The sequence below is a fragment of the Rhyacophila brunnea genome, unplaced genomic scaffold (genome assembly GCF_057557595.1).
Source record: "Rhyacophila brunnea isolate RB1 unplaced genomic scaffold, BYU_Rbru_1.0 scaffold_20, whole genome shotgun sequence".
NCBI classification, from domain to species: domain Eukaryota; kingdom Metazoa; phylum Arthropoda; class Insecta; order Trichoptera; family Rhyacophilidae; genus Rhyacophila; species Rhyacophila brunnea.
The window spans coordinates 21,981,886-22,006,911 of NW_028232860.1; the positions used below are offsets into that span (position 1 = coordinate 21,981,886).

Below are 25,026 nucleotides of genomic sequence, written 5' to 3' on the forward strand. Positions count from 1 at the left end.
TTAAATGAGTTCCTTCATTGTCGCTGATTTTTATTTATTCAAATGGTATTATTTTCTAAAGCGAATCAATCATAGATAATATAGATAGGTACGTAAAATTATACTCGAGTCATAGATCCGAGTTGTTCGAGTTATTCTCTTTGGGCCGAAGAGTAGATGACGGTGTGATTTTGACAAAAGACAGAAGCCGATTTAGTGATGGTAAATACACACGCAATGTTTTTATTTTGCATAATTTACTGAAAATATACTTGTGATTAATAGAATTCTCTAATTGAAGGGTCAAAACCAATCTGGAGGAGGGTCTGGTGGAGATAAAAAAGATGATAAAGACAAGAAGAAAAAGTACGAGCCTCCAATTCCAACCCGAGTTGGCAAGAAGAAGCGTAAGACGAAAGGGCCCGATGCTGCTTTGAAACTACCGCAGGTGACACCCCACACGAGATGCCGGCTAAAACTGCTCAAATTGGAGAGAATAAAGGATTATTTACTCATGGAGGAGGAGTTCATCAGAAACCAAGAGAGGTTGAAACCGCAGGAAGAAAAAATCGAAGAAGAAAGGTCCAAGGTAACGTACACCCACAAAACTAGAATATATAATCAATCACTCATCGCTAAATGTATCTTTCGTCAGAGTAATATATTTTTTCATGCATGACTTGCTAGATAAATTCAAATGTCATTGTTCGTTTTTAGGTTGATGATCTCAGAGGAACGCCGATGTCTGTAGGCAATTTAGAAGAAATTATCGACGATAATCACGCAATTGTTTCCACTTCCGTTGGCAGCGAACATTATGTTAGCATTTTATCGTTTGTTGATAAGGATCAGCTCGAACCTGGATGTTCAGTTCTACTTAACCACAAGGTAAATAAACATTGTTAATTATTAATGCACACCGTTTTGTTCAAATTTCAAACTGTAGAAAGTTTTTTTTAACCAAGGCTGCGAGCAGACAGAGCGGTCAAGCATTCTGCTTTCAACCGACGGTTGACAGGTAGCATTCAATAAACATACATTCTATTTTTATACAAACGTTGAACGTATAACTTGTTGCGGTACTAGTCGGTTGTCCTGGATACAGCGGCAAACACATTTTGAAAATAGCCGATATACTGGATTATTTGTTAGGATAACCTAAACTAACCCAACCCAAACTAACAAATAATCCAGTATATTGGCTATTTTCAAAATGTGTTTGCCTCTGTATCCAGGATAAATGTATAGAACCCATGTCGCTTGACAGCTCATCTTCCGAAGACAAAACATTGCTTTTGTGGAGCCATTAACACGGAGCGAGAAGAAGAGGAATTCAATGTTCTTTTTCCGCAATTGCTTAAAGATGAAAAACTATTTTTTATTTACTTTCGTATGTCAATACAAAGCTTCGATGAACTATAATATTCTAATTAAGTGAGAAGAAGAAGATACCAATTGCAAAAAGGCTATTCCTGCAAAAGACTGGGAGTTTTAAGTAAATTTTTATTGCTTTATGAATAGTACAATATATTGTAGCATAAGTAATACAGTATAATATTGTCTCAATACTACTTAAATTAACATTGAGTAGGTATTAACGTTATCATCAAGTGTGATTGTCACCGACTCAATAAAGTTGGTTATTGAAGTGCTCGGCTGTGTTTCGGTTGATGATACAGACAAGAGAACGGTTCGATGAATCCAATGTTTTCCAATATTGTGGTATACTTACTAGTGAGTAAATGTATCATTTTGAAATTTGAACTGGCCATAAAATGTTGCTATTTCCAGTTTTAAGTTAGTTTGCATTATACGTGGAAATTTTTGAAAGCTTTAGCATAGCTTAAAAATAAGTGATCAACGTCGTCTCTGACATTGCAACGGTACAAGTGGTATGGAGTTCTTTGTAGTGGTGAGAATAGAACTCTAGAATGCAGAGACATTCTCTTTGACCGGCGCGGTCTGACTGCCTGCTCTGTGCACAGTTTTGATGATGTCTATACACTACAAAGAACGCTGAACTCGGAACACAGTACGCCTGACCGCCCTCTGTCTGTTTGGGCTCTAAAACTGATGTGAATCAACCATAATAATATATGGCCAGTGAAAACATATATATATATATATATCTGTGGGTAGGTACTCATTACTTTAGCTTGTGAGGATTAGATCCTACAAAATTGTAAAATTTAAGCAAAATCATTAAAATTCTGATTGTTCAAATTATTTCCTATCGTCAATTTAAAACAAGAATATTGAATAATAATATTATTATGAATCAATAACAATTCAGCTAGGAAGGGTTTGTTGTACTAAAACTCTCTTGTATTTGGCATTTGTTTGCCCATGTTTAGGTATTTAAGGATGGTTGATGACCAATCCTGTTAAAAAACTTTACATATTTCTATTCTGTACAGATTCATATTATACTCTGTCTTGAAGCGGAAATACTGATTTACCCAAACATAAACTTCTTCTTCGACCATGTCCGATCCTAATAGGATCATATGGGCCTCCACAGAGTAGAGGTTTGTATTAACAGATTTTGTTTTTACGAGAAATGGATGTCAGCCACTTGCTCAACCTATTAGGTCCATACCCTGACTCACACGCATATTGAAAAACAATATGTGTACTTGCCAGACCCAGGATTCGAACCTGGGACCCACGGCATGATAGTCCAACGCTTATGCCGCGCGGCCACGGTGGCCATAAACATTCCCACATTATCATCTTAATCCACAATGTATCGATTGTAATAGGTCCACGCTGTAGTTGGAGTATTGGGTGACGATACAGATCCAATGGTCTCCGTGATGAAATTAGAAAAGGCTCCCCAAGAAACTTACGCTGACATTGGCGGTCTCGATACACAAATCCAAGAGATCAAAGAGTCCGTCGAATTGCCCCTCACCCATCCCGAGTACTATGAAGAGATGGGTATCAAGCCACCCAAGGGAGTCATACTTTATGGCCCTCCCGGAACGGGGAAAACACTCCTGGCGAAGGCGGTAGCCAATCAGACGTCGGCCACATTTCTGCGAGTTGTCGGATCGGAGCTTATTCAAAAGTATTTGGTAGGTTTTGCAACAATAATTATTATTTCACACTCCTAAAGGAACCAAATGTAATGTCATGTATTCTAACATGCTGCGTCTTGATACGAGGGTGGTTCAATAATTCCTTAGAAAAAAGCATTAAAACAGTTTTTATTTTTGTATTTTTTTTTTATTTCTCAACATAATCTCCTTGGAGCTCAATACACTTGGTTAGACGTTTCTCAATTTTTTTTAAACCGTCAGAAAAATAAGTTTTCGGAAGGTCCTCAAAATAAGCATTTGTCCGATCGATGACTTCTTCATTTGAAAAAAAAACGTTGTCCACTTAGCCATTTTTTTAAGTTTGGGAAAAGGAAAAAGTCACTGGGGGCTAAATCTGGCGAATACTGTGGGTGGTCGACCAATTCAATTTCAATTCTTCAATTTTAGCCATTGATCGTAAACATGTGTAAACACGGGCATTGTCCTGATGAAAGAGGATTTTTTTCCTGTTTAAATGAGGCCGTTTTTCTTCAATTTTGTTTTTTAGCTGGTCCAATAAAGATGCATAATAATCCCCTGTTATTGTTTTTCCTTTTTCCAAATAGTCAACGAAAATAATTTCACGTGCATCCCAAAATACAGTAGCCATAACCTTACCAGCTGATTTTACGGTTTTCGCCTTCTTTGGACATGGTTTGCCTTCGCAATCCACTGCTTTGACTGTTCTTTCGTCTCGGGAGTATAGTGGTGTATCCATTAGCGGCTTTAAGCCTGAAAACGGAGTAGGTCAATTTTGAATATATTATTTTAATTTGCCTTTTCGTTGTATACTTAAAAGACGTATTCCAAATTAGCTTTTTATACATTATAGAAGAAGTGCTAGAAATTGTTATAGGTAGGTTACTTACCCTTAAAAAAGTTTCCATTTTTCACGTTGTCAACTCATCGTTAACCGAAATTGCACCCAACACGTTATAATTTTTTGTAAATTAGGTCAAAAACCAAACGTTGTGTGTACATTTATACACCTAATAACTGTTGTACTTAATACTATTTAAGTACATACGATTAAAACAATCAAACATATTTTAATAAAAACTCCATTATAATACCTAGTGTTATGGAATGGCGGGATAATTTATATATAAACACTTTTTATATTTCCACTGATCTTATTAGAAGGTAACTTTATGATTAATATAGGTAGCAGATTACATTTTAATCGGTAACTTGTATACAATGGTTTAAATACAGAAAATGCAGTCGATGGGTTTTACTCAAAGGTTGGATTTAAACTGAACTACAATTAATAACATATGAAACTTTCAGACAACAATGGTCAGTTTGAAATAATAAGCGATAACAAATAAGAATAAAAAGGTTTACCGCTTAAATGAGACCTTGTACCACAGAACAAAACTCTTGAAATATTTGTTTAGATGTTTTATATCATTCTGTTTCATTTTACATATTGAAAATAGTATAGCCATCTCGTTTTCAGCAATGACCAAAATTTAGTGTATGCAAGCGATAAAACAATATGAAAAAAAAGGCGTGTTTTGTGCTTTCTTTCTGTCTCACATATGACAAATGAGAGAGAAAGAAATATTATTAAAAAATATGAATCTCGGCATTCATGAAACTGACCGAGCAGCGAATGACTGCGAGAGTTGAGATACGTGTGTGTTTATGGTGGTTAGATACATGTGCATATACATTAGTGTGCGTCACGTTACAATCGCTCGCCAAAACGGGAAAAGGCGTAAGATAATAATATATAGGAGATAATTGACATTGTATAATGTATATAGATTGTAAGATATTTATTTTTGGGAGGTCATTGACTATTTGACCTCTAAGGCCAGCCGCTACTGGGTGTATCCATGTTTCATCTACAGTCACAAAGCGACGAAAAAATTCATCCGGATTGCGTTGCATGAGCGACAACAGGGCTTTAGAGGCCACCACCCTATTGCGTTTATTGTCGACTGTGAGCAAACGCGGCACCCATCTTGCAGAAATATTTTTCATGTCCAATTTGTCATGTAAAATAGAAATGACGCTACCTTTTGAGATCCCTGTAACCTCAATTATCTCACTCAACTTTAATCTTCGGTCACTTAACACCATATCGTGGATTTTATTGATCATTTCTGGTGTAGTCACCTCTACAGGACGTCCTGAGCGTGGTTCATCCTTTGTTGATGTACGACCACGTTTAAATTCATTTAACCAGTTATAAATAGTTGCAAGTGAAGGAGCAGATATGCCGTGAACTAAATCCAACTAATTTTTTATTTCCTTTGCTGTTAACCCTTTTATATTAAAATGTTTAATGACAGCTCTAAACTCAATTTTCTCCATTTTCCATTTTTCCATTTTCCACAAGCAAATTTTTTTTTTAAATGTACGAGAAACACACAACAACCCGACCAATCTGATTGAAACTTCGCAGCATACTGAATCGGTGGTGCCGCTGCATGAAAACAAACCGCTTACAGTACTAGTCGCGCCACCTGTCGGCTTTTCTAAGGACTTATTGACCCACCCTCGTAATCAGTGTTAAGAGCGTACATAAGTGAAACGGCAAATAATTTTCAATTGTATGTAGAATGAAATTACGGCCGCATTGTCATTCGGAGAGCGATAGTGGAGGCGTCTGCACGTCGATTCGTTTTGTCATGGCGTCGGATGAAAATATTCTTAAATCGTGTAAAGATTACTAAAAAACTTTACGTATGTACTTAAAAAAGAAAACATGTCAATGAGTATACTATTATTATTACAAATATAATACAAAACATAACATAAAAAGGACGCATGTTGAACTTTTATGACAAACCATATTTCGTTCGGTTTCCGTCATTTGCACCCGCGACCCGCATTCCGCGCATCGCCTAGTCACGATCTTTTTAGACCATGCCTCAGCTGAGGTATAGCCTTAAACAGAGAAAACTGGAGAGTATAATGCGGAGCTGAGAAGAGTCTCACGGGGTTCAGATCGGACAATCAACTTGTTTGTCTGCTTCACCCTTCGTGGGCCTCTTAATGCTACCATTCTCTTGGCTCCATGGTATATCTATCCAACACATACGTACAAGTACAATAATAGTGTGTCATCGGAATTCATTTCTAATGTGACTTTCACAATTTCAGGGAGATGGACCGAAATTAGTACGTGAACTGTTCAGAGTAGCAGAGGAACATGCACCTTCCATAGTATTTATTGATGAAATTGATGCTGTAGGGACTAAACGGTAAGATACACAATAATATTGTCAAATATATCAATAATAGTATCTAACATTATTATATCAGCAGTCTTATTGTCTAAGGCAGGGGGGGGCAAACTTTTTGGATAGAGGGCCAAATTCAAGAATTCAAAATGAGCGGCGGGCCGCAAGTAAAATACCATTTTTAGATATACACTATTTATTATTACGAAAAATAAACATTACAAAAAAATTAATGAAAAGAATGAAACTGTTGTACATTTTTTAAAATTCAGGTGTTAATTTTGTAGTTGATATTCTGAAAACTGCTTCTAAATGGGCAGCGGAGATATTTTATCATAGAATTTTTATTGAGGTTCATGATCGAAAATGTTTGTTCGCATATATAGGTTGATCCAAAAAATAACGAACATTTTTCTTGCATAATCTATAAGTTGGTCGAATTTGTCTGAATTAAGGGGGGACATGCTCGTCGAAGGTCAAAATTGAGTTTTTATTGTATTTTCAAACCATGATCCTGGACACTCCTTAAACGTTGTAGATAATCTATTTATATAATTTTGAAGCCTTATTATCCTTTATAGTTATTTTAAACATTTGATGACTGCATAAAGTATTTTTGTTACATAAAATAGTATTCTTTTAAACCTCTCGCTCTAATGTTTTAGAATATAGTCATATTTCGGTACATAACTGCAGTGGTGTTAAGATTTTTTACGTTTATTAATTTTTAAACGCATTTATGAAACCATTAGTATAAATTATTACGAGATAATTTTTGTAAAATATTCACGATAAAAAATTATATTGATAATCTCTGTGATCCCAAATTTGACAAGAATTAGGCATTTTATTATTCAAAAAATCGGCAAGATTAACACATTTGAAGATGATTCTAAAGATACTTATTATAAGCTATGTCTTTGACCATTCAAGTGTGATAAACATCTTATGAATAATGATTGCTTTATAATAAATATTGACCTAAGAATAAGGTAGTGTTTTTTTTAAATACGCCATTTCTTTTGTCATTCCCTAGTGGTTAAGCTACAACATACGGCCGTAGCCATAAATTGACAAACTATAATTAAAGTAGGGAGTAAAATCATTTATTATAACAAATGTCACAAATGTCAAATTGTGACGTCAGCCAATACATGCCGCCCACTCGAGCGTGTATTGGCTGACGTCACAATTACGTCATGTCGTCTGGTGCCACACGAGACGATAGTTAGGAAATCGGGCTGCAGACGAGAAACCACACCAAAATATAAATTTTTGTGGATGTGAAGGTGTTTCAAGAATAGCATGTGGGTTTTCATTACTCCAAATGCGACTATTTACAAAGCCATTTAACCAAAAATGAACTTCATTGCTGAAGATGATTTTTTCATGAAATAATGGGTTTGTTTTATGTAGCTCTAAAATATAATCAGCAAAATTTCGACGCACCACATTGTCACTGTATTTTATATTCCTTCAAAAATGCAAATGAAGAATATTCCATGTAGTGCCATAAGAAAGTCCAAGTTCTCGAGAACGACATTGTTTTAAAATTTTAACAATTTGTATACGCTGTACAATCACTGTGTATCTTTCCATGATGATTTGCCAAACAACACTGAACACAAATCTAAATTTTGGTGGGAATCAGAAAAAAATGCTTGCTATGATAACCTTTTAAAAATCCATAGTACAAATTTGATAACCTCTGTAAGCATTTTAAGTCAATTCGTAAATTATGAGGGAACTGTTTGTCTACGGTGGAACTAATGTAAAAATTTTACCAACCTACTTGCAGGTATGACTCCAATTCAGGCGGTGAGCGTGAAATTCAACGCACAATGTTGGAGTTACTGAATCAACTGGATGGATTTGATTACAGAGGTGATGTCAAGGTATAGTATTTGATTTTTCTTTGTGCAAACTCATTTTCTATTCATCTTTCAACGTCATGCTTGTACGGGTTAAAATCATATTATAGTCCCACAACACCCGTGTAGAATAATTATTATGAAAAAAAGAACCAATGCTGTGTTGGTATAGAACTAAAGACCGTTAACTAGGACTAATTATTTTTACAAAATTGCAATATCGAATGGAGAGCAAGTAAAAGAGCTATTTTTAGATAAAAACGTATCCATTATTTAGATATTTTCACATAGTACTGAGCAAACTAATATACAGCAAACATCCTCTTTTAGAAATTGAATCTCCCGATAAACAAATGTCAAAATTAATTAATTGGGTATTCGAGTAGGTTCAACCATTCATTAGACCGATCAGGTATAGTGAAAAAGGTTATTCAAATAAAATGCAGTGTGCATATTATTATGAAGAGGCAGTGAATCTACATCTGTAATTATTTCAATTGTTTATTACGAAAAACACTATAGTGCAAGACCGCATCCAGATACGTGTAATGTAGCGGAAATTTGTCGTCCATACGTAGCTACGATCCTTACATAAAATGCTCGTAACGACGTTCGCGCTGATCCATCGGTTGTCGGTTTTTGACAGGCGCTCGCAGTGCTCGATAATTCGAGCAACAGGATTCGCATCGAGTTCGTGTGCCGTCCATACAATTCGGGTTACATTACACGTAGTCTGGACCCGGCACAAAGGAAACTGTCGGGTTATCCCTGAGATATTTCCAGCAACCAAGTGATACACGCATAACACTGTTATAATAAAGGTAGGAAAATGATGTCGTCGGATACCTATTGGAGGAGCAATTTTTAAAAAATATATACTATAATAATAATATTAATTGCTGTTTAGGTCATCATGGCAACCAATCGAATTGAGACTTTGGATCCAGCATTGATCAGGCCCGGCCGTATTGATCGTAAAATTGAATTCCCGTTGCCCGATGAGAAAACAAAGAGGCGTATTTTCACAATTCACACATCGAGGATGACGTTAGCCGATGACGTCAACTTATCGGAGTTGATCATGGCGAAAGATGATCTCTCCGGTGCAGATATCAAGGTTAGTTGTTTGCCTTTCTTCTCTAAATCTACTCCCAGATGCACATTACACAAATGTTAATATATTATTACTTGTTTGTAAGGAAATAAATGTTAGTACCGTTTCCAAGTACATAGCTGGGTATTATTTTTTTAAATGCTGGAGCGAGTGAGAGGGAAGATTCTGTCTTTTTGAGTTAAATGTAATTTTTTTTTACAGGCTATATGCACAGAAGCCGGATTAATGGCGCTCAGGGAACGAAGAATGAAAGTCACAAACGAAGACTTCAAAAAATCTAAGGAGAGTGTCCTGTATCGCAAGAAAGAAGGAACTCCTGAAGGATTATATCTTTAAAAGACTGATATTCTCTTGAAATATCCATTCTTTGAAGCAAAATTAACATAAGTCAAATAAAAAAACTGTAGACAATTTTTCTGTGTCGGTTTTTAATGATTGTAAAATGCTTTAAATAAAAAGTGTTGTCTCTTATATATTATAATAATTATATTTCGATAATATGTATTATTATTTCATAAATTACATTAAATACTTAATTAATTATTTGTTATTTTATTATATTGCCTTTTATTCCTAAATGACTAGTTATTGTTGAAAAATTATCATCTAACTTTTTTATTACTGTATCGTTGTGTTGTTCTTGAATTTGCAACGCACTTGACATCGGGTATTCCAAAACTTTTTTGTCCGCACACATCTGACACTGTCCCATTGAAGGTTTTTTCAATAAAATACAACTGCTTTTGTCCGTTAATTTGTGCAATATCTCTGAAGGTAACTCCGCTTCCACTTTATTTGTAATGGGTGCACTGCAAATACAAAAAAATGACATTGAAATGTCAGTAAGTCAGGTTGGTAATAAAAATGCAGTGCATAATTATAGACCTCCACACAGTGAAAATACTTGCTAGTATCATTGTCAAATGATACTAGCAATAATGTGTCCTGACCGGGAATCGAACCCAGAACTCTCGAGTGGAAGGCAAGCGCCTTACCCAATGCACCACGAGAGCCGCCTGCACTGATACTTTGATGACCCTACCTCTGTGTATACAGATTTTTTCATGTGGATTGGTTATTAGCCATCCACTCAACCCATGCTATAAATCAGGGATAGCAAAACAGCTAAAAATAATAAATCTTCACACGGCAAACTTAAGGATATTTATGTAGGAAGCTTAGTTACGTAACAAAAAAAATAAGCTTCACTATGGTGAACTGTAACATTATAATTATTGGTAGACTGTAATTCTTTGAAACACAGTTCTACTAATGAGAAGAATGGAATTGCTTGTTCCACACAGCAGAGAAGCTAATTCTTTAAAGTCAGCATCGACTCCTCGTGACGTGACTTGTCTTATCAACTCATGAAGACCCAATGAAAACCATTTGAATTCATCGCCTTTCTATTCAATCAGCTATTCATGGTGCCCCGATGTCCTCAACTCTGAGCAACCGTTTTCACTGAAAGGCGAATAGATCTATTGTCTCAATATGACATCAAATCATACAGGTGAACCCAGTCCCTAATTGAAACATAATGTAAAAGAAAACACTGAACCTTGAAAGAGCATTATAAAATCCTAATCTTAATCCAATATCAAGTCCTCGTACGTATCCAATGTCAAAACCCTCCTGTAAAACTTGATCTTTTGCATTATCAACACCCTCCTTATATCCAACCTGAAAATAAAAATTGTTTTAATTTACAGCACATTGTTTTTTTAAATAAAATTTATGGTCCACTGATATAATATGGATACTGGATAGGTACACTCTCACCAGTGGCGAAGGGTGGAGGTAGGCTGTTAAGATCCGACATAAATAATGCACACTAAACTTAGTCATACGTATTTGTTTTCATTGAACCAAGACTACAAATTATTACAGATAGTATTGGTTAATTTTTAAAATTCAATTAAACCCTACATAAGCAACAAATTCTCAATATCAAAATGCACATGTTTTGCAGACATGTTCAGTTACCCTTATTGCAATGTAGTACAGTTCATTTACATTTTCAGAATAGTAAAATGAAATAAAAACATGATTTTGAAATAATAATCCTTATTGCAATGCAGGTAGAGTTAATTTTTCAAGCACATTTGTTCACAAAATAATCAAATCCCTTACTATCTGTAGCCTCAAATGTTATGTAGTTTCATTACACATCTCCTGCATTTTATTATTTCTGCACATACAAACAATTTCATTAAAATTCTGACACATTATACACTTCCACAAATGTTCTAGGAACACTTGCACCGCAGGCGAGAATTTTTTAATCTCCATAGAGTCTCAAAAGTTGTATTAATCGCATTACTTCCATAATTTGTTGCCCCTTATAATGTGCTGCCTCTAACTAACGCGTGATCTTCCAACCTGCACTGGACGTCAATAGCAATGATGATAATATTCGGATACACAAATTATTTAACACTAAAGAATATAAATTACTTCACTGAAACCGTAACATTAGCGTAAATATTTTAAATGCTAAATACTGGACCAGTAGACATGAAGAACTGAGTCACTTAGAAATGTTTCAGAGACTAGTGCATTTATAGATAATGATCCGTTTCGTACAATTGAGACATTTATTTCAGAATTAAATATGTGAAGTACATCAAAATTAGACAGTAAACGAAATGGAAAAAAAAATTACGAAATACAGCAATTACATAACCCAAAGTGACATCACCGGAACGGAATGAATTTTTTCACATTGTAAAGAGAAGGTTAAAGTATTTTTTTTTTGGCGATAAACTATGTAGACAAAGACAGCATCGTTACGGCAAAGAAGTGAAGGAATCTTACTAGAGCAGTCCATGGATATAATAGACACTGCTCTTTAAAATAAATGCACCCCCTTTTTCAATCTTGCCGGCATATATTCTAGAAATACTTAACGACCCTGCAAATATATATTTGATTCTTTCGTAACACAGATCTATTATTGTATGGGGTTGAAAAATGAATTCTATATACAGTGAAATAACGGTGCATATAGTAAATTCGCGTTCATGGAGCATTGACAATAAATTACCATTACGCTGCTAATATATCTACATAAATATTGAGATTTGTGTATTATAGTATAAGACGTGTCCATTATAGTTTAAGTCAATGCAACAGACAAAAAGGAACGAAACACCCGCAGCGGGTCACTATACCAATGATATATTACATGGTAGATTATCATGGAATCCTCACAAAACCTTCCTCATACAGAGAATCATAGACTAATGTACTATAATATACTAAAGAGAATCATATGAAGTGCAACAACTCCGAGTGGACCCCAGCTTGCTTCAACTGTACATAATATATCCTTATTGAAAGTGGCGCTTCTCCAATCAGGTACCCCAAGCAGATGAATCATTGTAGGCTCTATCTAGCCAGTGAACATTAAATTTGATCAGCATCTTTCAATAATGAGGGTAGGTGTGAAAATTCTGACATTAGAACCTGAGCATATTAATTTTTAAAAAGATTCCATAACTAAATGAGGTGGAATATATACAACAAATAGTAAAAAACGTACATTCATGGCTTTTTGGGATATTTTATTCCAACCAGATCCATCGACGTCCGGTTTATCGACAGCCATTTGACGATTTATATACGTACTAGTAGGATATAGTGAAAATTGCAAAAAATATTCGTATAAGTCGCGTGAGTGAACGGAATGAAAATAAGAATTTTAAAATCAAAATGACACTAATGACAGATTTGACACTGCCATGGACGTACACTTTCAGTGTTGCCATATTTTGAAAAAGGAGTTATAGTACAGTGCCTTCAAAATTATAGTACGCGTTGAGTGAAAATCATTTTCAAAAAATTAAACGTAAGGTAATTAACGTCTTGTTTTTTTTAGACAAAATATCCATGCCGGCGCTCCATTGGCACGCAAGTCAGACGATTTACAGTCTTCGGACTTTTTTTTCGCGTGGAGCACCCCAGGTCTGCGGACTTTTTAATCCGCAGACCAGGCTCGTTGGATTTCAAACATGTTTGATATTTTACTCGCCGAGCCGCTGAAATTCGTACGTTCACCACGCTTTACCGTCACATTATTTATATCTATGCCGACGGACGACAGCGCCATCATTATTTTACTGTCATTCAAAGTGTTCGGACATCTCACATCGATAACAACAATGGTAGATCTACGAGTGCATTCGAAAAGTTTCTTGGAAGATTTTATTAGTTGTTTTAAAGACAACCCATCGTTGTGGAAGACGACCAGCCCACTATACAAGAATCGTGATGCCAAGTCCTTGGCGTATGCGGAACTTTTGGAGATTTTAATCAAGGTGGAGCCGCAGGCAAGGGTCGACGATGTTAAAAAGAAAATACAGACATTGAGGTCGGGTTACAGAAAGGAGAGAAATAAAGTAAGGACATCATATCGAAGCGGAGCCGGCACAGACGCAGTTTATCTACCCAAACTGTGGTACTATAAAAATTTGGAGTTCTTGAACGACCAAATGGAAGGTACGTAGGAATGCTTTAAAGCTATTTATTATACACGTGCAGATTATGAAATTGTCGTACCTAGCTCTGAAAGTGACATCGCATTAGATTAGCTACTATTAAGCAATTAAAACATACAGCTATGAATCATTTCTAGTCACAATAAAATTTCTTATTCTTTGCCGAGGTAGGTAATAAATAATAATAATATATAGGTACGAGGGAATGCTTTAAAGCTATTTATTATACACGTGCAGACTATGACATTGTCGTATCTCTGAAAGTGACATCGCATTAGATTAGCTACTATTAAGCAATTAAAACATACAGCTATGAATCATTTCTAGTCACAATAAAATTATTTATTCTTTGCTGAGGTAGGTAAGAAATAATAATATATAGGTACGATCATGGCGGTGGAAGCGCGGCTTATTGAGTCGTGGTCGGGTCCCAGGTTCAAATCCTGGGTCTGACAAGTACACATTGAATTTCAATTTGTGTATGAGTCAGAGTATGGACCTAATATGTTGAGCAAGTGGCTGACATCCATTTCTCGTAAAAACAAAATCTGTCAATACAAACCTCCACTCCGTGGAGGTCCATATTATGATTGGACATGGTCGAAAGAAGAAGAAAAGAAATGATCATAAAATCAAAAATCGCTCGAGTTAGGTTCCTTCAGAGACAATCAATAAATCGTCAATCATCAATCAAAATTAATGGTACAGTTTGGTTATGAGGAATACAGCGGAAAACACATTTTGAAAATACCCGATATACTGGATTACACCAATTATACCAATATCAATATTAACCGTATGAAGGAATGGGTACTTAGGGGAGAGATAATAAAAAACAAGTTTGAGTATTATGTTGTATTTTAACAATTTACATTTTGTTTTACAGAATCGAGCTCAATATCCAGCATGGTGGACGATTTGGAAAACATGTCTCCTGATGAGAGTTACTCCAACTCGTTAAACAACGAAGATTGTATTGAGGTAAAACATTTTAACTAAATTGTTACATTGGTTTAATTTATCTATTGCTTATCATACTTTCTTGCCATGTGACAGCCCCGGTAGTATTAAAATATTTTTCGAAATCTCCTCGCGCTTTCTTAGCATTGGCAGTCGAGTTCCGATTAGTCGTTGCTTCCAAAGGCGCTAAGGTGTCCTGTGACCTCAGTCCGAGCTCTATTAAACCTGTCTCAGGATTTTCCCTATCAAGGTCATGAGAAGGAGTATAAGTATGTGTTGATTTGCGACGAAGAAAGTTGTGCAGCACACAGCAAGTTAATACAACTGTATTGATATTTTCAATTTTCATGTTTATTGGAGCTTGAAAAATGCGGAATCTAGCAGCTAAAATGCCAAAAAACATTTTCTATAATTCGCCTGGCTCTGCATGTCCGATAATTATATATTCTTTTACTGTGATTTAATTGCCTTTGTGAATACGGCTTTATGAAATCGTTACGTAATGCAAAGGCTTCATCGCCAATATAAACAAATGGCAGTGCATCAGAATTAGCAGTAGGTTTTTTTGGTGCAGGTATTTTTAATCTGCCTTCGTCTAAACGTTTGAAAAAATCAGATTTTCTCAGTACGCCTCCATCAGAAATACGTCCATTTGTTCCAACATCAACATAAATAAATTCATAATTAGCATTTGCAATCGCCATCAAAACAATGCTGTGGAAATGTTTGTAATTATAAAAGTGGGAGCCGGCGCCTGCAGGTGGCACGATTGCAATGTGTTTCCCATCAACTGCGCCCAGGCAATTTGGAAATTGCCATTTACTATTAAATTCTTCTGCAATCGTCTCCATTTCTTCGTGCGTATCAGGGAACTGCAACAAAAAATAATCAACATTTTATTTACAGATAGAATATTCGCCTTCAACATCCACATTGTCGACTACTCCAAGGTCGAATCTCAATAGAGCACCAGAACCCCCATCGTTCAAACGAAAAAAATCGAATGATAGCGCCAACAAAGTGTTAGAATTAATCACCGACAAACTAAGCAAGACTGAAGATGAATTTGATGTTTTTGGCAAAATGATGGCCATGAAACTACGATCGATGTCACAGGGACAAAGATTGCTGGCCGAGAAGCTGATGCATGAAGTTGCCTTAATGGGACAAAGTGACAAAATAATGCCAGCAACTACTGTTCATACTCAACCAGTTTATCGTATATTAAGCAAAAATGTACAAAAGCCGGTATAATAAATTAATGTTTTTTGTATGAATAAATATCTTGTAAAAATATTTGTTTTTTTGTTTGTTTTTATGCCTATAAACCTTAGCTTAAGCGATACAACAAATGGTAAGTATTTGAGCTATGTTAGCAAACCTATATTATTATGTGGCCTCATTTAGAAATCAAATTCCATGCTTGCTTTTCGAAGAATATGACTAGTATTACAATACATTCAACAGGAATAATTAAGCAGCTTGCTTACAGCCTATATGGAGAGTCCTGGCTAGGTACAGCATTCTAATGGTCTATTGAATATTTAGCATGTCAACGATGGCCTTATTTGTGACTATATATATACCTATCTCAAATGCATCTTGTCTGCCATTCTTATGATGTTGCCGTCTATGATTTATATAGGTAAAACAATCCACTAAGCGTTCACTTTATAAGACCAACCAATGTCTACTTTTAATGATATATTTGTAAATTTGCCCAACTTTATTAGATGACGTATAATATAATACACACCTTGAAATATTCTCCTTTCAAAACGTCAATGATGACTTGGCAAGTTTCGGGAATTATCTTGCCCAGAGTTTGTCTTCCAATCGCAGTTCTATAATGCAAGTCAGTGAATGTTCCGCCGGCAGCCAAAAATCGCAGGGTTGCACATAATCTATCATGAGGAGAAATAGCTTCCCTCATCATAGTATTTTTTTTTTTAATAAATGGGGAGACCAAATTATACAGTTCTGTGTATACATCCTCCGACATTCGCAAATAATTGCGGAAATCGCTCGGTTGCAAACGCAATTCTCGTATTAAATTTGTGTGGGATAATGTCGTTCGTTTCCTTATCCAATGTTTCACCCAGTATTTGTGTACCCTTTGCTTCGTTATTACATTATCTGCCACCCAATAACCCAAAAAACATAAAACGTCGGTATCATTTAACGCCATCACGATTTAACTGTCAGATATACGTATATTATCTATGCTGTCAAAGTCGACTGTTTTACTCGTCAAATTAATTATATACTCGTTTCGTTGAACGTCTGTTGGCCAGTAGCAGAACGTAGAAAAATCTGTAGACTTATTGTCGTCGGACTTTTGGCTCGCCAATGGAGCGCTGGCATTAAGGGTAATTAACGTCTCGTTTTTTTAGACAAAATTCAAATGTTAAGTCAGTGGTTTCCAAACTTAATGTTACTACGCCTCCCTTTTAAAAAAATCTAATCTAGGCGCCTCCCCCCCTTATTTCATTAAATAATACAGACACCTTTTTAAATAGTCAACAATATACTTACTTACAAATACAAAAATTAAAACAAAAAAAAATAAGGTTTTATTACTTATATTACCTTAATTTTTGACGAATGTGCTTGTTTACTAGCACAATCAATTTCAATACTAGTCGATCCAAATTCATCTTCGTTCATTGACAAATGGAATCTATCATGGACCCCACATCCTGCAGCGGAACCTCTGGGTCACGATTTTTCAACTATACATTTAAAACATTTAATAGCTCCGAAACAAAGCAGCGCAGTGGGCGACTTTTTTGCTATTAATAAAAAAGTGTGAAAAGTGCATTAGCAAACTAGATTTTGGTTTGCTTCAATATATCTGGCGTAAAAATCATTTAAAAGCGGAGACATGGCGAACTTTTTTTTGTCATTTTGATTTCCTAAGCTCCAATTTTTTTATGAATGCCTTCACTTTGTCGTTTTAAATCAGTGAATGCATTAGTGGTCCTTGGATTGATCTATTCACTCAATTTTTTTTAAACTTCAACCAAATAGACAAGGTTAACAACAAAATTATTGTTCCTAAACAAATTTGCCTCAAATTTAAACATTATGATTAATTTGACCGTTTTATTTCATTTTTTACGAGATAGCCATTGCGCTTCACAATAGTATAGAAGTGAGGGATTATAAAATAAGTCTCCATATTTGCAGAAAGGTTTGCAAACAACCTTTTTATAGGACTGTTTTTTTGTGTAGTTTATAGCTGGTGGCCGTTTTATAAACTATGCATTTGCAAACTACAAACCTGTGGCTACATTAATTGTGTTAACTTTTCGCGCCTCCCTTTGCAACACTCCGCGCCTCCCAGTTTGGAAATCGCTGTGTTAAGTAATTAACGTCACCTTTTTTTAGACATGGGGATTATTTTTTTTTTCTTCTCATGGATTATTTTGGCGTTGTTTTTCTTCTATTGGCAACTTTTTTCCGATTTCTCAAAATTATAGTATTTTGGGCGTACTATACCTGTTTTATATCGTACATAGTACGCAGACGAAAATTATAGTACGGTTGGCAACACTGCACTTTTGACACTACACTGACGTCAAACTGATAACCATAGACAATAAACAAAAGTAGTCTATGGTGGTTAACATGGGGTGGGAATTAATCGCACAATGCAATAATCAAAATTCATAAAAAAAAACATTTGGAAAGTAGTTTTCACATATATTAAATAATTTCACAAATAAATAAATGACATCACATAAAATAGTTAGTTTCACAAAACAAAAAACATACATCACTCATTGTAAATATAAGGGTGGGAATTAATCGCACAATGCAATATAATCAAAATTCACAAAAAAAATAACTTTAACATTTGGAAAATAGTTTTCACATATATTAAATGATTTCACAAATAAATAGATGAAATCACATAAAATAGTTTGTTTCACAAAACAAAAATCATAAATCACTCATTGTAAATATAAATTCACTCAATTTTGACAACTGCACACATTTGTAAAATTGTTTTCACCGATAAATAATATATCGCACAAAGAAAAGGTAGAAATTCACAAATGAAAAACTAATAATTGTAGCAATACAATTTTATTAGAAGGCAATCGCAAAAATGATGCTTAGGTGTCAATATAGGTAATTAATGTCGCAGTAATATAAATATGTAAATATATTATTTTATGTAAATCTACAACCAAATAACACCACCTAGGTATAGGTACTTATCTTTTTCGGTTAATCGATATAAATTTTGGTAAATGTGGCGCAGATGCCGTCATGAGATTGTATAAGTATCTTTCTTTAACTAAACCTAATCTAACCTAACCTAATATAACTTAACCTAACCTAACCTGACCTGACCTAACCTAATCCAACCTAACCTAACCTAACCTAACCTACCCGGTAAGGCGCTCGCCTTCCACCCGAGAGTTCCTGGGTTCGATTCCCGGTCGTGACAAAAACATTTATGTGTTTTTCTCAAAGCCTGGGTGTTTGTGATTGTTCAAAATTACTAACAACAACCACCTTGTACGAAAAAGCAAGGACATGGTTATTAATAATTCTAAAAAAAAAAAACCTAACCTACCCTGATATCCAGGAACTACGATGCAGAAAACAGAACGTGCACATCGGCTGGATAAGGGGTCACTGCGGAATCCTAGGAAATGAAAAAGCGGACGAAAAGGCTCGAGAGGCTACTCTTAAAAAGACGGCCCCAGATTTTGCCAAGTTTCCGCTCAGTTTTGCCAAAAGGAAAATAAAAAGCAGGACTCTTCAACTCTGGAATGATCGATATTTGAAAGAAACGACAGGAAATATTACTAAAATGTTTTTCCCAACAATTTTCCATGCCTTTGATTTCAGGAGAATGCAGGAAGTTGGCTTTGAACTCACACAATTCCTCACGGGTCATGGTGGGTTCATGAGCTACCTGCATCGATTTAAGCTCTCCGAGATCGACAGCTGCCCGTGTGATGATATGACCCCTCAAGATGTCCCTCATCTTTTTATGCATTGCCCCATTTTCAGCTTCCAAAGACAGCAGCTGGAGGCGCGATGCAGGAGTCTAGATGAGGACCTATGCGACATCGGATCCGTGATAGTTCACAAGGAACTATCACGAAAGGTAGTATCATACATGATTAAAATAGTGCAGGATATTGGCAAAATAAACGAAGCCAGGACACAAAATGCCGAACACTCTTCAAGTGAAACGGAAGGCCTGGTGATTTCTGTCAACAGTCCGTCTTCTCCTGAAGAGTTTTCTGTGGTTTCCTCTTCACAAGAGCAAATGCGGAGAAGTTCCTGTTAAGACCCACAGTAGTATATCCCTCCTGGTCCCAACACTATATAGTAAAAAAAGATTAATAAATAAAGAAAACTCCAATTGAAGATCTACAAAAAAAACACAAAACCTTGTACATAATAAGCAAGGTCAATAATAAATGCAACTCCCATATAAAAAAAAAAACCTAACCTACCCCAACCTAATATTACCTAATATAATCTTAGTTTGTAATAATGAAGTAAGTATCAAAATCTATGAGCATTTTAAATTAACAATTATTGGATCTAAAAGCCTATTCGCCGACAGAAAAAGGTATTTATTATAATTGTCTACATGGAATAAACTGTTTTCGTTAAAAAAAATCATAAAAGCTCATGACGGCATCTGCGGCACAATTACCTAAGTTTTAATTAACGTCACTTTTTAAATAGGTATTTATAGTATTATTTGAATCTGAAAGTAGGTACCTAATACATACCTATGTTTTGCCAAAATATTGTTTAAAAACATTAAACCTAATTTTCATAGTGTTTATATTCTTTTACGATTAATTGGGTTACAATAGTATATTGATACGTGAAAACTACTTTTTCCTTAGTGCAAATCGATCATTTGATTGTTGTAGTTGATTTGTGAATATCATCCATTTCCGATGTGACGAACATCTTTTTAAATGTTGTCAGCGCTTTGTGAAAACAGTCTATTCAATTGTGCGAATATATATTCCCCTAAATATAAGTTCACTGAATTTTGATAACTACACATATTGGTAAAATTGTTTTCACCCAAAGAGATTGGATCTAATCTCTTTGTTTTCACCGATAAATAATATATCGCACAAAGAAAAGGTAGAAATTCACAAATGTCAAAGTAATAATAATTGTAGCGACAATACAATTTATTAGAAGGCAATCGCAAAAATGACGCTTAGGTGCCAATATAATAATGTTTAACGCAGTAATATAAATACGTAGGTACCTATATATTCGTGCTGCTATCGTTCATAGGTATATTATTTGATGTAAATGATGTAAATCTACAACCAATAGATATTTTTCGGTTCATCGGTATAGGTATAAGTTTTGGTAAATGTGCCGCAGATGCCGTCATGAGATTTTATAACTTTCTTTTTAGACCAAACCAAACCTAACCTAACCTAACCTAATGTACCCCAACCTAATAATATTACCTAATATAATCTTAGTTTGTGATAATGATGCATCAAAATGTATGAAAATTTCAAATTTTAAATTAACAATTATTGGATCGAAAAACCTATGCGTCGACAAAAAAACGTATTTATTATGATTTTTTACGTATAATAAACTGTTTTCGTAAATAAAAAACATAAAAGCTCATGACGGCTATATTTAATTATCCTATTTATAAGGTTTTTGTATTATTTTTATTGTGTAATGTTCTATTAAAATTGACCACTCCTATGAACAAGTTGTTTCTTTACCTTCCCTAAGTTTATAGAGTAGGTAATATTCATCTGCAGTGTGACCTGGTATGTGCATATAGTATATTTTACTTTATAAAATAAAAATAAAAAATTTGTCAATAGACTAATACTTCTCTTCCATATTTTCATTCCTTTGGCCCTATATTGGCCTTTTGTATTCTAAATTTCTATTCAAAATGAAAAAAGAAGTTGGCAAGTATAAATTGATTTAAAACTTTTCTTTTAAATCATAAAAATGTCAATACGATATTAATAAAATATTGTACTTATTTAAAAAAATATATAATTATTTGAATAGGTATATATATATAATAATATTATAGTAGAATATATTATTATATTCTTATAATATGTAAATGAATTTTTGTCTAGCGATTTTTTTCATCTGGCAATTTAATTGATATCTGCCATCTGGTTGGAATCGACCAAAGTTTTTAGTAACAGATTTTTAGAAATTCATGGTAGATGCCTTTAAATATAAATAGATGGCGTAAAAGTCACATTATATGTGTAATTTAGGCCAAAGACATCGCCTTAAGTCACTTTTTAAAAATGTACTTATAGTATTATTTGAATCTGAAGGTAGTGTCATACCCATGATCATTGGGCCTCTCCCGATAGATAAAACTAATTATTATGTATAACCATGTCACCTGACCTCCTAGTCAACAATGGGCGTACGTACGTCCATTATTCCTTGATTAACTGTCAAAATATTCAACTTGTACTTAGCACGTAAGAATTATTGTATTTAATTGATAATGAGTAGGTAAGTTACGGAATCGACCTGCAGGTAACTTCTACTTGGTTCCTTGAGTCATATCAGGTTCGTATCTTTCAACCTGAACGAAACAATCATTTGACAGTTGTTGTTGATTTGTGAATATCATCCATTTCCGATGTGACGAACATCTTTTTAAATGTTGTCAGCGTTTTGTGAAAACAGTCTATTCAATTGTGCGAATATATTATATTCCCCGTTAACATGTTGCCATATCAATAAAGGGCTGCACACACACAATCTTGTCTGCGTGAAAGCCTCGTGTGTGCGATATCGCACGGGAATGATCGTGTGTCTAGTCGCGTGGCGAACAGCGGAAAGAGTGGGGTTGGTCACGTCCAATCTTTCACGTGTGCCATACGTCAAATCGTTTTACTACGTTCGTCAAAAATGAACGTTCCCATGTTTGTGGAGAATCAAATCGGCGGCATATGAACATAGAAATTTACGCGATGTGGCGTATGCAAAAATAATTAATTTCTTCAAAGACAGAGGATTTCCCGAGGCTAATAGAGACTTTGTAGTAAAAAAAAATCAAAGCCTTAGGGGTTCTTTTCGGAATGAGTTAAAATACAAGTAGTAAAGGAAAGTCGACGTAGCGGTAGAGATGAAATAGGCGTATGAGCCATCATTGTGGTATTACGATCGGCTGCTCTTCACGAAGTACCAAGAGCTCCCAACGACAAACATGTCAAATATGGATTAGGAGTCGGGGATATTGAGAATGAATCTGTCATCAAACGATGAACTACTGTTCATTAATAAATATTTTTTTTAAATCATTGGGATAGTTTTGACTAATTCACGAAAAGGATAGGTGACCAAAACACCGTCTATAGTCTTTAGCCCAGACTTTTTGTTTTTTGTTTCGACTTAAACTTATACTTGCGCCTGCTCAAGCTCAGCTAGTATAATATTTCTTTGAATATCCATTTATAGTGTACAAATTAAGTGTGTACAGATGCCTTCTTGTATAAAACTAAACTATGTTATTATATTAATAAACTTGTTCACGATTTATATTTTGGTTATGTTGTGTGCGGAAGGATTTGATTGAATTGTTTTATCTCAAGAATGGTTTGTTTACGAAACTGTGTTGGAGCTAAAAATGTCAAAAATGCAGTGTGTCAAAATAACACACTCACACACGCTCTAACTAAAACCGTTGAATTGTTGTACGCTCCAGCGACTTCCACGATCACGCCGTAATGAACGCGCGATATGCCTTTAGATGCTCAACCCTGGCGCGTGCTCCTCAAAACATGCGCAAAGTGTTGCGCTATCGCGCAGGATATAGTTGACTTGTAAATTGTAGCAGCAGACATCTGACACGTGTGATATTACGCGCTCAATAACGGGTTCCGGCGCGTACGCTCCTGAGCATGCGGTAAAGAATGTGTGTAAAGGCCGCTATTGGTAGTATTGGTAGGTACGCATTTATCGGATTAGGCAATCATTATGTATGGGTGTTTTATAACACTATGGACATAATTATTTTAATTTTAAATATAGTCATCAAAAAATACACAGAATTATCTAAAATACCTAGGTACTTTTTTTAGATATTCCAAATTATTTATGGTAACTCCGAAATTGTATACCATTGTATACAAACATTGTCTATGGGTTAAAAACTAATGTCAAAAATCTTTGTGACTCAGAGGTTATGTTCAAATCGACACCTTGAACCATCCTTGAATGTTCATTAGTATTCATCTGTTGTAATCGGATACATTGTAAGAAATGGTGGACCAAGCTGCAAATATAGCCCAGGAGTTTTCTTCGGTCTATTACAAAAACATGGACAAGAGCAGACACTTAATATCCAAGTTATACACGGAGACCGCTGTGTTAGTGTGGAATGGAAACGGGACGCCCGGCAGTGAGAAAATCCAAAAGTTTTTACTCGACTTGCCGGCCTCAGAGCACACCATCGGCACAATAGATATCCAGGCCGTTACAGACAATGCAGTTTCCACTCAGCCCACTAATCTGATCCAAGTCAGTGGCACCGTCCAATACCAAGATTGTCAGGACAAGGCAAGCAAATCCTTTCAACAAACTTTCATGATCACAGCTCAAGCCGACAAGTGGAAAATCGTCAGCGACTGCTTCAGATTACAAGGACAGCAGAATATGAAGGACGGCATGTTATAAGAATATAAGTGGCGCCAATTCAGTATCCATAATTATTTTTTGTATCTTAACTAATTAATAAATTTATTCACATTTTTTTTGTTGATACCTTATGTCTGTGGAATATCTTTTTCAGATGACTCTAATTTCACCGAAATATAAATGCACTACCCCTAAATTGCATCTCTATTATTTATGTTTTTTTGTAAATGAATTTTTATTTAAAAACCTGCAGTGGAGAAGGTGTGCTGAAAAAATAGTCATAGTTTTTATTCACAGGTCACTGTTCAATTATGATATTAAAAATTAAATGCGATCAATTAAATAGTAATTTACGTACCTACATTAAAGGGTTAAAAGTTACATTTTCTCCAAATTGTTCTGGTTATAGTTATTTATTAATTAAAAATGATATTACACAATTGTCGCTATTTTTTTAAACTTGAAATCAATAGAGAACCAGTGAAATGTGAGGGAATTGATTAGTCAGTTCACTTTCTAATTGATTATAGGAAAATGTGTTGTTAAACACCATCAGTAATCATTGTATTCAGTATGTAAAACATGTGCTTGAGAGAAAGGTGGAATTAAGATATTTAAAAATCAGCGACATAGCAGGATTTTATTTAATACTGTACACCAGTGCTCCGCAAC

At 35.0% G+C, this 25,026-nt stretch overlaps 4 protein-coding genes across 4 annotated transcripts in view; 3 read left to right on the forward strand and 1 right to left on the reverse strand.

The window, feature by feature from the left end:
* The window catches only part of LOC147071408 (uncharacterized), a 444,271-nt gene that overhangs the window by 9,267 nt on the left and 409,978 nt on the right, over positions 1-25,026 (forward strand). The window lies entirely within an intron of this gene.
* Positions 121-9,784, forward strand: LOC147071410 (26S proteasome regulatory subunit 4). The gene is made up of 8 exons (XM_085948129.1): positions 121-201; positions 281-568; positions 697-867; positions 2,742-3,056; positions 6,177-6,277; positions 8,055-8,151; positions 9,035-9,244; positions 9,443-9,784. The coding sequence occupies exons 1-8, from the start codon at positions 199-201 to the stop codon at positions 9,575-9,577; spliced, it is 1,320 nt and encodes a 439-aa protein (XP_085804255.1). The 5' UTR covers positions 121-198; the 3' UTR covers positions 9,578-9,784.
* LOC147071411 (uncharacterized) lies at positions 9,668-12,985 on the reverse strand. Its single transcript, XM_085948130.1, has 3 exons — positions 12,786-12,985; positions 10,803-10,924; positions 9,668-10,050 (listed from the first exon to the last, which is right to left on the reverse strand). Exons 1-3 carry the CDS (start codon positions 12,849-12,851, stop codon positions 9,789-9,791), a joined length of 450 nt encoding a protein of 149 aa, XP_085804256.1. The 5' UTR covers positions 12,852-12,985; the 3' UTR covers positions 9,668-9,788.
* LOC147071412 (NTF2-related export protein-like) lies at positions 23,844-24,470 on the forward strand. Its single transcript, XM_085948110.1, has one exon. The coding sequence runs from the start codon at positions 23,980-23,982 to the stop codon at positions 24,391-24,393; it is 414 nt and encodes a 137-aa protein (XP_085804236.1). The 5' UTR covers positions 23,844-23,979; the 3' UTR covers positions 24,394-24,470.